Raw genomic sequence first — 16,213 nt, 5'->3', positions numbered from 1 at the left:
TAATGTTTTCCAATAGAGACTACAAGTTTCCTGTAGAACATCTTTAGATCCCAGTGGTCGCCTGCGAAACTGTTAGGATCCTTTACGCCGTGATATCAACCCATTAAAACGCCAAAACACATAACAGAATCAGCAGCGAAATAAAGTGATTCTGAGTCTCTTATAACATTTATTTATTTAAATGTAACGCCTTATAACTGTTCTAAATAACTACGTCAGCTTTAATGATGTTTGTGCATCTGCATACATATGATCATGTTTTTAGAATTAGTCATCATAAATTATAATCTTTAGAAAAAGTTGTGATCTTTAAACTCGTTCCACTCATACAGTGTGTGATATTTCATCCACGCGCTGTTTTTTGCGTTTCTTTTTTGCTCATTTTAATGATCATCGTGTTAAATGCGCAACCTCAGAGCTGTGCTCGTGCTTGTGCTCGTGCCCGCTTCCCAGCTCATCTCGAGCTGCGAGTCTCGAGGATGATAATATTAACCGCGTGCGGCTCACCTGCTCACCTGCGCGCGCCCTGAATGCCCAAATTAGCTCGCGCAAGATTCTCCCTAAAGCTTCTGAGCGCGTGTGCACTTAACTGCGCGAGCGCTGGAGCGCTTTATGAAGACCTGCCCTGCTGAAAAAAGACCGTTCGAACCGTTAGGACTAAAACCTGGCTTTTACTTTCTAATGGAAATTGGGTTAAGGTTAACGTTAAAGTTTCCAGTAGGACACCTCTGGATCCCATTAGGACACCTTTACACTGTGATATCAGCCCTGCGAGAAAACACAGAACACAGTGGCTACTGAAAACCACAACGAGCAAGTTGACCCTCTACTGGTGTCTATGATTCAAAGCGCTGCTACATTAGCGCTGATTTATATACAACACACAAGCCTGAACAACACTCCAGCTGATATTTTTACCGGCAGGGCATAGTGCGCTGGTCTCGCGGTGCTTTGCGGGAAATGTAGAGCCCCGCCCTCTAAATCGCTGCAGGAGGAGTGTGCAGATAGACGCTGATGCTGCCGGAGAGGGAGAGGAGCAGAGAGCTGAAGGTCTCCCTGTATTGAACTCAAGATAAAGAGAGAGAGAGACAGAGCGAAGGGGGAGATTATTTTGGCCATGAGCAGTGAGCACTCCCTGCAGGCTCTGAGCTGGAGGAAGCTGTACCTGAGCAGAGCGAAGCTGAAGGCTTCCAGCAGAACCTCAGCTCTGCTGTCCGGATTCGCCATGGTGAGTAAACACAGCCCTGACACTGACTGACCGCCTCATCACTCAGAGCGCAGGTTACAGAGCTGATGCTGCAGCGCTGTTCTCTGTTCTCTGATCTGTGATCTGGCTGCCTTTATAGTCTGTACGCATCCGTGCTGAGCAGCTGTGCTGATACACTGCTGGAAGAGGAGGAGGACACCCCGTTCAGCAGTGAGACAGTGATGAGTGTGGGGAGTGACACTGCAGCCTGGGTTGGTGTCTCAGTGGAGACGCACTGGAGCTCAGAGTGAAAAAAGCAAACGATGCTGCACCACATTCTGCACAGAATCCTGCCGCTCAGCTTTGCCTTTAAAGGGAATTCCACTAATTTCTCAAAATTTCTGGTTTGGTGGTTTAATGTGAAAATGTTCAGATTTCTATAGAATGGTGGTGATAGGAACCAGGGGTCTCCATGACACAACTACAGACATTTTATTGACTATCCAAAACCACCAGTGAACCTACATGTGTCTTCTGGGTTTTGTATGGAATGTTAAGTAGTGGAAAAGCTAAAATAATCTGAATGTTTTTTCTCACAGTGCCCTGCATATTATGTATCCTTCCACCATAAATGGATTTTGAAGCTTAAATCTCAAATGTCTCAAAAAATGTCTTAGACATCAGGCAGTGTTTTCATAACCACTTCATGTAATAAACTTCTGTAAAGGAGCTTTTGAGGTGGACGTCTGGTTCCTATCACCACCACTGTGAACAATTCTGTCTCTGTAAGTTTCACAGAGCGTTTCACAACAAACCACGACTCTGTTTACATCTTAACCAGTTAATTAAACAGGAATTTAGAAAATCACTGGATTTCCCCTTTAAATATATAATGCACAGGACAGGGGCACAATCCTAACTGCCCTGCAAAAACACTGTCATTTTCTATTAATATTATACTGTTTTACAGTGCTCTGGACTACAATTCCCAGTGTGCACTGCAACGTGTGCTCCACCTCCCCAACAACAGTCTATAGGACAGCAGTTACACCACAAAAAGAAAAGATGCCAAGTGTCAAGTTCAGGCAAATTGGCAGGTTTAAAAAATGTAAATTAATAGCTGTTAATATGTATACAGACAAAGACCTACATGGGTTACAAGTTTATTTTGGTTCATTTTGCTGAATAACACAATGGCCAACTCAGGTTATACCAAATGTTAACTAAAGTGAAATAAGAACAGGTGTTTTCTGACCCACAATGTTTGTTGAGATATTTTACAATGGCCCTTGTATTGATTGAATTCAATGCCCCTGATCCTGTGTCTGTTTAGGTCGCGATGGTGGAGGTCCAGCTGGACACCAGCCATGACTACCCTCCCGGCCTGCTGATAGCCTTCAGCGCCTGCACCACCGTGCTGGTGGCCGTTCACCTTTTTGCTTTAATGATCAGCACCTGCATCCTGCCCAACATTGAAGCGGTCAGCAACGTCCACAACCTCAACTCGGTGCGCGAGTCTCCACATGAGCGGATGCAGCGGCACATTGAGCTAGCCTGGGCCTTCTCCACGGTCATTGGCACACTGCTCTTCCTGGCCGAGGTGGTGCTGCTGTGCTGGGTGAAGTTCCTGCCTGTTCGGCCACGGCAGCAGAAGAACGGCACCATGCCCGCTGGAGTGGCGGCCGCTATCACCTCCACCTCCATCATGGTACCTTTTGGCCTCGTCTTCATTGTCTTCGCCGTCCACTTCTACCGCTCGCTGGTCAGCCACAAAACTGACCGCCAGTTCCAGGAACTGGAGGAGTTGGAGGATCTCCAGAACGAACTAGACCAGAGAGGAGAAGCTTCAGCCCTAAATTCTCCAACATCGCAGTGACCTAGACCACTCCAGGCCTGAAGCTCTGCTGCAGCTGGGTTAGCTTACCCAGACAGGAAGAATGCTGGAGCTGGGCTGATATGCTCAACGTCACCACGGCTGCTTTTGTACAGCAGCAGAGAGAAAGTAAAGCAAAACGTTCTTTCAAATGTGTTTAATATTATGAAAAAAATTTGAATGTTCTGCCAAAAAAGTAGTTAAAGCACATTTCCAATATTTCTGGCATTGTTGTTGTTGCTTAGCAACTGATGGTCGGTGAAATGATTCAAGACAACCACACTGTTACATATAACAATTTGGGTAGAACATTTTTCAGCCAGTAAGACTGTGTGGGCAGAACTATCTTTATTCAAATTGTGGGCTGATATCTATCAATCAGCATAACGTTTACTCGTGTAGTTAAAACTGCAGTAAAATTAATAAAATTCCAATATTTTACGCAGAAATTCAGCATCACCCAAATATTCTGCTCTTCTGGACCTGTATTACTGAAACATCAGTAAGTCTCTATGACGTTGAATTTAGGCAGTAGCTATTACAGAATAACACTTCCTAACTTCATCATCTTATCATTAACTCCAGATAAGAAAACAGTATCACAGAAACATCCTAACTAGACTAAATCTCCTAAATACTGTCCTAACTTTAGGATAAATCCCAACAGTGTCCTAACTTCTATTCAGCCATCCCTTTCAACTGTAAGCTGTTCTAATGAAAAGAACACATTGTTTTTAAGCAGCTGTAACAGCCATAAATTTACTAACTTTAAACAGCATAACACTCTTTGTGTATTTATTCAGATTACAGAAACACTGTGGTTCAGACAGACACGTTCAGCAATGGCAGCTGATAATGAGGAGACAGAGTTGAATGGAAACTTAATTGGGCACTAAATAGTGGGTGACACTCATATTAAACAGCAGGGGGGGCACTTACATTTTTTGATTGCAGTTACTAAAATATCCAGTTCATCACACTTTATTTTGTTTTCACGCACATTCACCATCTGTTCTATGGCTTACACTACGTTTACTTTTATGTGTCTGTGGTTGGTTTTTATGTAACAGACATAACAATCAATTAGCGTCTCCATCAAGTAGGTTACAATTTCCTAACTGTAGGTAAGAGGCTGTAAGATAGGATAAAATGCCTAAATTAAGATCAGATTTTCTTCTGTAATATGAACTACTGTAAAATCTTCTCCGGCCAGATCTTAACACAAAATTTCGGACGTTTCTGTAATACAGCTCCTGGAGTTCATCCAGGTTCATCATGGTTTGAAATATTAGTCAAATCTACACATTTATCTAATAATGATGATCTTTCTTAGTTTGTTCTTAAATGTGTTCTTGAGAAAGGTCCTAAGAAAAGGTTTATGTCAGATTCATGACGTGTTCGTAAAGTGCAGAACTGTTCTCACCTTTGTGCTTCTGAGTGTGTAGATTCTGTTTTTATCTAAGAACAAACCCCAAATAAGAAAACACTGGTGAATCTCATGATCTTCGTCAGAACTGCATAAATGGGTTTAAGACATTTCTTCTTAAGATCGGTTGTTGAATGAGGCCCAGTGAGCTTAACTAGGCTTTCTGTGTAAATTTGGATTGACACAGATACTTTATCCCGAACCAATCAGCCCGTCAGATCCCCATGTTACATCAGACAAGCTCCTGTGGGAAACTAATCCAGCTGCACTAGTACAGATGTGAGCCTGTTTTTATAGCTGTACTGTGTCTGTCTGGTTTTGCATGTGGATATTCAAACACAATCTTTCTGTGCTGTGTGCTGTGTGCTGTGTGTGTGTGTGTGTGTGTGTGTGTGTGTGTGTGTGTGTGTGTGTGTGTGTGTGTGTGTTGGAGTCCTGTTCCAGGCCTCACTGCTCAGACCCCAACATTCCATGAAGAAATTCAAGCACAAACTTCACTTTACTTTGTGCAGCCATTACAAACATCAAAGTTGTGCTTCAGTCAGGTTTTTAGTTATGCATTTTTAAAGTAAAAGTCTTAAATGTTGAGTTTAATCGCTTATAGAATGACTGAAATATTAACTAAAAATACAGCACTAACCTTAACATTTCACTTTAAATCAGCGATATATTATTTCTTCCAATATTAAAGGGGAAATTCCATTATTGCAAGCATAATACTATATTGCCAAAACATACTATGTACGCTATATTGCCAAAAATATTCACTCGTCTGCCTTCACACACATTTGTGAGGTCCGACACTGATGTTGGACAAGAAGGCCACATGAAGTTTGGAGGTCTGTAGCGACGGACTCTGCAGAAAGTTGGCAACCTCTGCGCACTATGCGCCTCAGCATCTGCTGAGCCCTCTCTGTCATTTTACATGGCCTACCACTTTGTGGCTGAGTTGCTGTCGTTCCTAATAACTTCCACTTTGTTATAATACCATTGACAATTGACTGGAATATTTAGTAGTGAGGAAATTTCACTACTGGACTTGTTGCACAGGTGGCATCCTATCACGGTACCATGCTGGAATTCACTGAGCTCCTGAGCGTGACCCGTTCTTTTACAAATGTTTGTAGAAGCAGTCTGCATGACTAGCTGCTTGATTTTATACACCTGTGACCACATGATTTGGATGGATGAGTGAATACATTTGCAATATAGTGTAGATAAGATATAAACAAAGCTTTTCTACTAAAATTATTATGCTAATTTTGCAAAGATGCTGAGTATTTTAAGGCACAAAACTTATTATTTCAGACTTTCCACTATTTTCCCATTATCAACATTCCATATAAAACTTAGAAGACAAATGTAGGTTCCCTGGTGGTTTTGGATAGTAAATATCTATATTTGTGCTGTAGTCATGTTGACCCCTGGTTCCTATCACCACCAGTGTAAAGAAATCTGAACCATTTCACACCAAACCATTCTGTTCATATCTCACATACTCAATTAAGGAGGAAATGTGGAAAATCAGTGGACGTCTTTAATTTACTACACACCCATTTTAGTCAGATCTGAAGATACACTCTGAGGTCCAACTGTCTATATGGTCATGTTTAGTGATGTATTTATTTAAATTGTGTTGCTCCAGTTCTGTAATGTGAATGCAGCGTTCTACACTGTTACTGCTGCTGTTATGATGATGATGATGTTTACAGACGCAGCAGTGACTGCATGCACTAAAATGCTTTTATTACAATGAATGACGCGTCCATTGATGTTTTACTATTTAATCAGTCTTCAGTCCGCAGAAGGACACTCTTTTATTCCATTGTTAATCATGACAGCAACTGAAGTTGATCATCTGTAAGGTCATTAATATAAAGCAAGCTCTATTTTTTAAAGATTATGCTTCTGTATAATTTTGTACATGGATCACTGAGTAGTACAAGAGATCATAGAGCAGAATGAAGCTGTTAGAAAGAAATTTGTAATGTTTTTAGTTTATATTTTGTTTCTGATCTTTCTTTGAATCAAATATGGTTTCATGGACTTCATCTGAGCCCCACAGTATTCTACTGTTACAGATATCAGTGCCAAAATGTTCAAAATTCAGATTTTTAATTTAATAGTCACACATTTGTATCAAATTTTGATAGAAAAGGGTTCGATCTGGCGCGCACTTTATGGAAATTGAATGTATACATTATCTTTGATAATGTGTTAAAGACTCTTATTTTGAAAAACAGACCTCACAGGGCTTGAACTGAAGCAGTGCGGCATTTCTAATTTAGCCTGATTAGCTAAAGGTGAAGAATTAGCTTTACCTCAGATGCTCTGGCTTTAGTTATTTGGTTTAAATGATTCGTCTAACTGAAGATGTACTTTTTAAATCTTCTCTGTGTGTGAGAGGAGAATCTGACACTTTAATATTTAACTTTTACTTCAGTGTTTTAGAGTAGATGTGCTGTCTGAGTTAGCGGCATTAGCACTGTTCTGAAGACATCTCGATTAAAAAGAGTGGCCTTGGCTGTTTACATTATTTAGTTTTTATGACCAAATATAATTAGACAAATATTTCTGAATGTTTACATGAGCAGTGTTTTTGAGCCACTTTTTTACGGATTTATTCTGTATCTGTGCAGTGCGTTGTACTGGATTAACAGCTTTTTCACACACTTATCATGAACTTCAGAATTTTTGATCAAATAAAACTGAATCTCATATAGAACTGTGTGTGACTGAGTGGTCTTTACTTTCTGAGAGGTCCCTGAAGAGTACCTGATATTTGAGTTATCAGTTTTATTGATATACTTCAGTACAAACCCCAGTGATAATCATACTGCTTCATATTTTAATCATTCTGACTATGAGGTATGATTTTTCGTTGCTGTTGGTGGAAATTAACGGCATGTACGAAATGTGTTATTACAAATGAAAAAATATCTTTTTCTAAGATTACAGGCACTTTTATGCAATCATAGAGGTTCCATGTAAACTTTAGCTTTTGTCATGCCAACATATAAATGCTCCACATCACCACAAAATATATTCATTTCCTATAAAAAAAAGGGCACATCAGACTTGGGCTAGAACTAAACTCTGTAGAAAAGTACACTATATTTCCAAAAGTATTTGCTCGTCTGCCTTCACACGCATATGAACTTGAGTGACATCCCATTCTTAATCCATAGGGTTTGATATGATGCTGGCCCATCCTTTGCAGTTATAACAGCTTCAACTTTTCTGGCAAGGCTTTCAACAAGGTTTATGAAAGTGTTTATGGGAATGTTTGAGCACATTTGTGAGGTCCAACACTGATGTTGGACAAGAAGGCCTAATTCATCCCAATGGTGTTCTATCAAGTTGAGGTCAGGACTCTGTGCAGGCTAGTCAAGTTCTTCATCAATATCTTTAAACACCTAGCTTCGTGCACTGGTGCACAGTCATGTTGGAACAGTAAGGGGCCATCCCCAAAGTTGGGAGCATGAAATTGTCCAAATTCTCTTTGTCTGCTGAAGCATTAAGAGTTCCTTTCACTGGAAAATGGCCTAGCCCAACTCCTGGAAAACAACCCCGCACCATAATCCCTCTCCTCCACCAAACTGTACACTTGGCACAATGCAATCAGACAAGTAGAAAGACAGTGAACATATTTACACCTTTACATCTTTACGTCTTTACACCACTGCAATCGACGCTTTGCATTGCACTTAGTGATGTAAGGCTTGAATGCAGCTGCTTGGCCATGGAAACCCAAGATCTCTACAATGTTCTTGAGCTAATCTGAAGGCCACATGAAGTTTGGAGGTTTGTAGTAATTGACTCTGTAGAATGTTGGTGATCTCTGCGGACTATGTGCAGCATCTGCTGACCCTGCTCTGTCATTTTACGTGGCCTATCTCTTTGTGGCTGAGTTGCTGTCATTCCCAGTCACTTCCACTTTGTTATAAATACCACTGACAGTTGATTGTGGAGTGTTGGACTTTTTGCACAGGTGGCATCCTATCACAGTACCATGCTGGAATTCACTGAGCTCCTGAGAGTGAACCGTTCTTTCACAAATGTTTGTAGAAGTAGTCTGCATGCCTAGGTGCTTGCTTTTATACACCTGTGGCCATTGAAGTGATTGGAACACCTGAATTTAATGATTTGGATGGGTGAGTGAATACTTTTGGAAATACAGTGTAGATCTCCAGGAGGGAGGCTGGTGACCACTGGCTTACAGTGTGGTCGATTTTTCTACAGAAATACAGGAGGTTTAAACTCAATACTTTATAAACTCATACTTGATACTTAAAAACACTTTATTTTCACATCAGTACAATATCATTTACATCATAATACACATATAAGCTGCCTTGGGCCTGGATCGTTTTTGGCCCCTGGGCACAAATGTTGGTTGGGCCGCTACCTGGCTACCTTTTTTTGGGTGGTCAGTGATTTTGTTATAATGTCACAGCAAGATGAAGAAGTACTATGCAGCATCATAATGGCAGCATACTGACCGCAGTGTTTGCACACTAACCATTATGAGTACATACAGTTAAAGTATACTGCCACAGCAAGCGTGGAAATGTTTGTTGTTTCCCAATTATATCTTACATCTAATTATACAGATCACTGCTGTATCTGAAGCGGAAACAGCAGGAGCGTGACACTCTGCCTCTCACTGCTGGTCTAGACAGCTTCACCGATTATAATGTGTTTTGGCTTTGTGTTCTCGCTTGTGTCACTTGCTGTCAGGACATGGTGTTAACATGGTGTTAACATTAATTTCTCATACAATTATCACTGCAAATCAAAACATCTATTTAGATTTTATCATAAGTGCTTGCAGGGCACCCTGGTGGCTTAGGCTCCTGGACATGCACCCATAAAACTCCCTGGATGATCTGGGCCTGGCTGACCAGTGTTGCTTTTTAAATATGATATTCGGTGCTTATGCTTATGTTAAAGTGTTCACAGTGTGTCGCCTGTAGATCAGAGTTCTCCTCCTTCCTTCTGGAGCTGTGGTTTTACTCTCAGGGTTTACGTGTGTTTTCTGTGGTTGAGTGTTAGTGTTTTGTGTTTTGGAGTGTGCTTAAAAAGGAAGGATGAAGCAATCTGGTCTGAATGGTTTTACTGTTCATCCTCTTTGATATGAGAGCAGTGTCAGGATTTCTGATAAAATATGTCCTTGAATCACAATTTAATAAAAGTTTTGTAACAATCACTCACTTAGAAATTATTAAAATAAAGGTATAGTCATATAGCTGAGGCAGACTATTTAGCAGAAAACAGGCCTAACGTTTGCGATGCATGGGGCAGAGTGAACTTCCGATCCAGGCACAGGCAGTGCCTAACTTAAAAGGGACTTTTGATTGTAGAAAACACCTGGCCTAAAGGCCTGAGAAGCACTGCCTGCTCAGCAAAAATAAGCTAGCCGTTAATAAGAAGACTAGATAAGAACAGGCAGAAACTAGCCCATAAGTCAAATTAACGAGGAAAGTACCCAACTAGAGGTCAGAGTGACCTAATAATAATATATAATAGAATTATATAAAAAAATATTTTAAGATTGATGGGAAATAAGGGTTTCCAAAAGATTCAGGAAAACAAGGCGTAATGGTAACCAAAAGGTGATTCAAAGTCATATAAAAAAGGGAGGGGTGATAAATTCACCCCAGGGAGGGGTGATAAACTCACACCAAGCAGGGTATAAAGAAGGATGCCTTCTAATAATCTTTGCATTTTGGTTGTCCGGGAAACATCTTGTCACTTGAAGCTCAATAAATGAAGAAAGGCCTTTTCCTTCCTTTGAAAAAGAACTCATCAACTGAAGTTTGGTTTTTCTTTTTCTTTTTGCAAGAACGCTTTTTAAACCATTTGATTTTATTACACTTTTTTGCATAAGAGAGCAGAATAAATTTAGAACTAAAAACTTAACTTAAATTTAATTAGTTGTAATGTTACACATGTCCAGATTTGGGGCAGAGGCTGTAGCACTCTGAGTCCCAACAGCAGTCAGCCAGTGCTGAGCAAACAAGAACAAACTCCTTCAGCTGCACCTGAGGACACAACACAGGAGCCTGGATTACTCATGTAACCTGCTCATTATTATCCTGCAATGTTCCTCTTCCTTTGCAAACAGAAGCACCTTTAAAAACCTCCTGCACTTAAAATATTTTAAATGGTTAACTCCTCTTGTTTGGCTTATTATGACTATACAGACTGGTAATTGTGTGAAATGTGTTACCATAGTGCAGAGTACATTTTTCCATTGAAGACACAGACTTTCTCAATACAAAAGAACGTGGGGTTCTATGTAGCAGCTTAGCTTTATACATTACAAATAAACTTCAACTTATCACAGTCAAATATACTAAAATATGCTAGTGAGAGGATTACGAAGGTTAAACAGATAAATGACGTTAGTAATTAAAATCAAATGTGTTGTTCTAGTAGCAGGTAGCATTAGCTTAGCATGCTACAGCTTTGAACACCACAGCATAGGTTCGATTCACTCACTGAAGCTCCACTGACACTAGTTTAGGGGATGAAGACTTGGATCTGAGGGTGAGAACCTGGTGTGTTAAGCTGTTAGCTAAATTACTCTCGCTCCACTGTCTTCATTAGCACTAGTAGTTAGTGTTAGGTTAGCGAGCAGGCTAAAACAGATTCACACACCAGTGTATAAGCGTATAAATGGTGTTTTCCGAACATAGAAAAGTGTAACACGGTGTCCCTCAAGGCTCTGTTTTAGGGCTATTAGTGCATTTTTACAGAAAGTATGTACTGTCTGTATTCACTTACAGTCTTTTGATCACATAATCCATAAACATGATGTTGTATTTTGCTGTTATGCTGATAATGCTTGTTTCAGCTCAGCCATAATCAGGCACAGCAACACATAATGAAAGATTGTTTTAAAGATATGAAAGCCTAGATTAGCAGGAACTTCCTCCTCTCCTCCTTCCTTCCTCCGAAACTCTGATAAAACACAAATGTTGCTGTTGGGCCGCAAGTCTACTCGGCTAAACTGTCATTAACCTGCTGTAGGCTGGATGAGTGGGGCTAAACTGCTGTAGGCTTAATGAGTGGGGCTAAACTACTGAAGGCTCAATGGGTGAGGCCAAACTGCTGTATGCTGAATGGGTGGGGCTAAACTGTTATAGACTGAATGCAGTTTACACTGGATTGATGTTATAGATACAGGTAAGGCTACCTGGGGGAGGGGATAAGTAGTTGGTGTTGCTGCTTGATCTCTTCCATAATCACACACCGTCCCGCACTTTGCAACGTCATCAACCCAGAATCCCTCGTACAGCTGCCCTCTGTCCAGGTAGAAGAAGCGTCCATGTCCGTTTTTCTTTCCGTCCTTCCAGCTACCCTCATACTTGTTCTTGTTTGCTTTAACACACAAAGTCAGTGTGAGTGAACCTACAGCAGAGCCAGATCCTCACACACACCTTCCTGACTTCCATCAGGTGTGTCAGCAAGAAAAAATTACCACCCACTGACAGGCTTGATTATGTGGTTACCACTGTGGAACCCTCGGGGCCTTCTAGACTATGAAGGTCAGTGAAGGCCTAATCATTTCTGTAAACTAAACAATACATGTGTGTAATTTTTAGATAATTTTTTTTAATAGAATCATCGTTCTAGTTGCATTTGAACTCTAAGTATTGTAGTAAGACTCTTATCTCATTGATAAAGTTTTGGTTTAAAACAAAAGGGTTCAAATCTTGGATTGTTCTCTCTATGGTATCTATGTAGATTCACCATAGTCTAAGCAGGTTACAGTTAGTTGTTAGGATTAGAAAACAGTGGCAGCAGCTCTATGCAGAAAGAGTTACTATAACACTTACATACAAGCTCATATTCTTCAAATGTCTGTTTAATTTAGAAGGGCCCAAATTAATTCATGTGAACCAGCATTAGCTTAGCACTCACAGGCTATTAAAAATCATAGTGATAGATTTGCTCTTGTTTATGACCTAAAGTTTTGACATTCCTGGTCATTGTTAGCTATTTTAGCCTTGCATCTCCAGTGCTAAAACTACAGAAGCAAACTTCAGACACTAAACACGTCTCATTTGGAGGGGGGTGAGGGGTGGGCCAGCAGTTGGGGGGGGTTAGATTATTGGTTGAAGTATTACTTTGATCGTGTCTCTGACTGTGTGGTTAATACCGAGCGTCAGGATGCCCTGTCCGTGCGGTTTGTCCTTCAGCCACTCTCCTTCGTAAATGTCTCCGTTAGGGTAGTACATTCTGCCCGAGCCACTCCGCTGGTGCCCCACCCACTGACCCTCATACCAAGAGCTGGCACTGTAGAACTGCGTCCCAAAACCCTAAACATGCAAACAAACACACAGAAAGGACAAAACTGAAAAAACAAACAGTCTTCACTTTTTTTAAACAGAATTTGGTGTAGCATGTAAGTAGTGGTAACAATGTAAACATTGTTCTTGTGAAATCAAAAAAACTACATATTTACATATATCCACCTATTTAGCCCCACCCATTCAGCCTATAGCAGTTTAGCAGTTTAGGAGAATGTGGAATATAGGCTTTTTAAATGGAGGAAATCCTGCATGTCCAGCAGCTTGTAAACACACACTACACACTGACGGATCCTCACCTCCTTCTTGTCATTCCTCCACTCTCCTGAGTACACCCTCACATAGTCACTAGAGAGAGGCAGACATCTGCTCAGGGTGCCGAAACCATCACGCTTCCCAAATTTCCAGTCTCCATCATACATGACCTCCGCTCTCTTCCACACCTGAGTTCCTTTACCTGGACAGTGGAGTGGTTCTTACAGTACTGTCAGCATGATGAGGACAACAACTGCACAGTTAGACTCTCCTGTAGTAGCTGCAGAACATAACTATATAATCACAAAATCGGCTTTTACTCAGTTATTCATTCAACCTCATGAGAAACTGTAGAACAGACTCAGAGTTTATATCACAATACCTTCAGTTAGAGCCAGTTCATTCATTCAACCTCATGAGAAACATTTGTAAAACATTTAATAAAAATCACTCTAGTTGCAGATTACTCTGTTCCAACTTAGTAAATCTCAGAAAGACTAAATATCCTGATGCATACTGTGAATCATGAAAATGTCTTGAAGTATCGTGGTATATTTGCCATGTTGCCCAGCCCTGGTAGGTCATAATTATAAGAAACTTTCTCTTTATGATGACATATTGTATGGTCTTTTTAAAAGTCTTTTTAAACAGCCTTCCAGTAGTTATTAATTATTTCATAAATATGAGATTGTAAGTCATAATTATTATATAAATATGTTATTATTATGAAATAGAAAGTTATAAGCATGAGATACAAAATCAAGATTATGAGAAACATTCTCAGTATTATGTAATGTCATCATTATATAACAACAGACTCTTAAGTCATACCTATCACACATGATTTAGATATTATAAGATATAAAGTTATTATTATTAGATTTTATTATGAGTCAGAATTATGCCATAATTATGAGATTATAAATCATAATTATGGAAAACTTTCTCATTATTATAACTTACCAATTTGCTATATATATTTTTTTCTCAGTGTTGGAAACGACCTTCTGCACGCATCAGGTTTTAAGAGTGCAATACAGTTAGGGTGCAGTAAACTCTGTGCGGTTTGGGACGCAGCCCAAATCAACTGTGTAATAAGTGACCCTCTAATTAAGTGTTGATAACTCGGATTAAGTGGTGTACGGAAATCGTACCATGCTTCTTGTTGTCCAGCCAGTCCCCTGTATACTGATCTCCGTTCACTGAGTACACAGTGCAATGAACACCGCTCTTCTGAGCCTTTTTATCGCTCAGTTTAGCGAGTGATTCCGCTTTCTGGTGGTTCTTCAGGCGAGGCATTCTTACAACTGAACTGCAGAGAGTGAGAACCTCTGAGCGCTCAGCTTCATCCGAACTCCAGCAGAACTGCTCACAGAACCACCCGGGCAGACTTCGGGTCAGTGGAGAGGAGTCAGTCTGCGGTCAGTGATCTCAGCTCAGCTTTTTTGTTTTGTTTTTGTCACGTATCTTAGCAACGAGCCTCGGAAACACTCCGGCCGTATTCCAATTCGCTCCCTATCGGAGAACTAGTGCACTAGTTGGTTTTGCCTGCGATGGACTGGCGACCTGTCCAGGGTGTATCCTGCCTTCCGCCCGATGACTGCTGGGATAGGCTACAGCACCCCCCGCGACCCTGACGGAGAAGCGGCTTAGAAAATGGATGGATGGATGGACGTTGGTTTTGATTCATCTAGAAAGAGAACACCAACACACGGTTATACACATCTACACATCCTACAACAATTATGAGACTAATAAAAAATAACCTTCCTACATGGTGAATCTAGATGTTTCTAGTTAGGACGCACAGCGCGAGCGAAACACCACGGGTCTGTATAGGCCACTGACGTCACGGTCTTAGGCTACGTTTACACAGCAGACAAAAGTGGCCCAAATCCGATCTTTTTCTTCATATGTGACACAGATGTGTTATATTTGTGGCTGTGTGAACGGCAAAAAATGCATCTGACATGTTCAATTTCGAATTGAAACGCTTTCATATGTGTCCCTTTTACGGCGAACTCGAACACACACAGCGGTCAACTACTGGGACTTCATAAAGCCGTGAAGCACTGCTCTTTTGCGGACGCAGGTCGGTTTGAGAGCTGATCTGTTCAGACTGATCTCGCATACAGATCACGTTTAAAAGACAGTGTGAACAGCTAAACAAAAAAATCGGATCTGCTGAGAAAATCTTTCTCCTGCTATGTAAACGGAGTCTTAGTTATGCTCTTTTGCCCATATTAGGAACTCCGGGTCTAAACCCCATTTCTCTGTGGCCTGAATGAAAAATCGCCTCTATCGCCCCCTGTGTTAAATTAAAATGTTCAGAACCTGATATGTTTTGTCCTGTGACCATTTTTCTCCCGAATATCACTAGATCCTCTGAATTACGAGGTCATCAAAGAGCTATAATACTAATAACTAATCCACATCAATTTGGAGTAAGTAAGCTACACAAAACTAAGACGGGCTGAGACAAGCTGAGCTACCTTGTCGAAATGCTATACATTAGCGCATATTTACAGGTATAGCCATAAATACAGCCTCGACGTAGGATATTTTAATAGACTAAAACTCCAAAAATAAAACTCAAAAATACTACCTGTGTTAAAACTACGAGGCTAAATTCAGCTTCTTTTTTTGCAGCCTCGTATTTGAATGTTCCCAGCTGTGACTACCCATCGCAAACATTAGCAAACAAGACAAAATAGTGACCTGTTGGTTGGTGAAACCTCATCAATAAGTTAATGTTACTCAGCTTTTCAGCGGAAATAGATAAACATCTTCATATCAACCTTTCAACCCTCCATGAAGCTGAAGTCAGCTGCTTTTTTGTCGGCTGCTTCTGAATTTTCCTGTTCCACCTTAAATGGCGCAGCAGCTCAGAATGAAATCAAGCTGAACAGAACGGAAAGATTTATCGTGTTTCAGTTAGTATCATTTGAAAAATAGAGAACTGCAAGGAAACCAGTTTATTTTGTTCTGACTTCTTTCCGTCTGCCCTCAGTCTGTACACAGATAGATGCTACTACAGTGGCAAAGCGTGTTTAAGGAGACTGCCACTCAAATCACATCAATTCAGTGCGCAGTAGCTTTAGCTCACATGTAGTAATGTTCATATTTCAACTCTTTAACGACCTTGAAATTCCAAG

The 16,213-nt window shown here is 40.6% G+C and overlaps 2 protein-coding genes across 4 annotated transcripts; one reads left to right on the top strand and one right to left on the bottom strand.

Moving 5' to 3' along the window:
* Positions 1 to 508: 508 nt before the first annotated feature.
* Positions 509 to 5,282, top strand: orai1b (ORAI calcium release-activated calcium modulator 1b). Its single transcript, XM_017693626.2, has 2 exons — positions 509 to 1,228; positions 2,520 to 5,282. The coding sequence occupies exons 1-2, from the start codon at positions 1,118 to 1,120 to the stop codon at positions 3,060 to 3,062; spliced, it is 654 nt and encodes a 217-aa protein (XP_017549115.1). The 5' UTR covers positions 509 to 1,117; the 3' UTR covers positions 3,063 to 5,282.
* A 3,519-nt stretch (positions 5,283 to 8,801) lies between these two features.
* Positions 8,802 to 14,487, bottom strand: morn3 (MORN repeat containing 3). 3 transcript variants are annotated; one of them, XM_017693569.2, is made up of 5 exons: positions 14,213 to 14,487; positions 13,103 to 13,260; positions 12,653 to 12,812; positions 11,687 to 11,871; positions 8,802 to 10,529 (listed from the first exon to the last, which is right to left on the bottom strand). In XM_017693569.2, exons 1-5 carry the CDS (start codon positions 14,355 to 14,357, stop codon positions 10,431 to 10,433), a joined length of 747 nt encoding a protein of 248 aa, XP_017549058.1. In that variant the 5' UTR covers positions 14,358 to 14,487; the 3' UTR covers positions 8,802 to 10,430. The 3 variants fall into 3 exon arrangements, with proteins under 3 accessions (XP_017549058.1, XP_037402971.1, XP_017549060.1); XM_017693571.2 differs by having other exon boundaries at positions 10,424 to 10,529; positions 12,621 to 12,812; XM_037547074.1 differs by having other exon boundaries at positions 8,802 to 11,871.
* Positions 14,488 to 16,213: the final 1,726 nt, after the last annotated feature.

The sequence above is a fragment of the Pygocentrus nattereri genome, chromosome 18 (assembly GCF_015220715.1).
Source record: "Pygocentrus nattereri isolate fPygNat1 chromosome 18, fPygNat1.pri, whole genome shotgun sequence".
Taxonomy (NCBI): domain Eukaryota; kingdom Metazoa; phylum Chordata; class Actinopteri; order Characiformes; family Serrasalmidae; genus Pygocentrus; species Pygocentrus nattereri.
Note: the sequence above shows the minus strand (reverse complement) of the source record. Positions and strands in the feature narration are given on the sequence as shown.

Bases quoted from the DNA above. Each gene is read 5' to 3' on its own strand.
- morn3 (XM_037547074.1), bottom strand. From the start codon at position 14,357: ATGCCTCGCCTGAAGAACCACCAGAAAGCGGAATCACTCGCTAAACTG. The intron at 13,261-14,212 runs GTACGATTTCCG...TCCACTGTCCAG, and splicing joins GCTGGACAACAAGAAGCATG to GTAAAGGAACTCAGGTGTGG. The intron at 11,872-12,652 runs GTATTAACCACA...TGTGTGTTAAAG, and splicing joins ACAGGGCATCCTGACGCTCG to CAAACAAGAACAAGTATGAG.
- orai1b (XM_017693626.2), top strand. From the start codon at position 1,118: ATGAGCAGTGAGCACTCCCTGCAGGCTCTGAGCTGGAGGAAGCTGTAC. The intron at 1,229-2,519 runs GTGAGTAAACAC...GTGTCTGTTTAG, and splicing joins TGCTGTCCGGATTCGCCATG to GTCGCGATGGTGGAGGTCCA.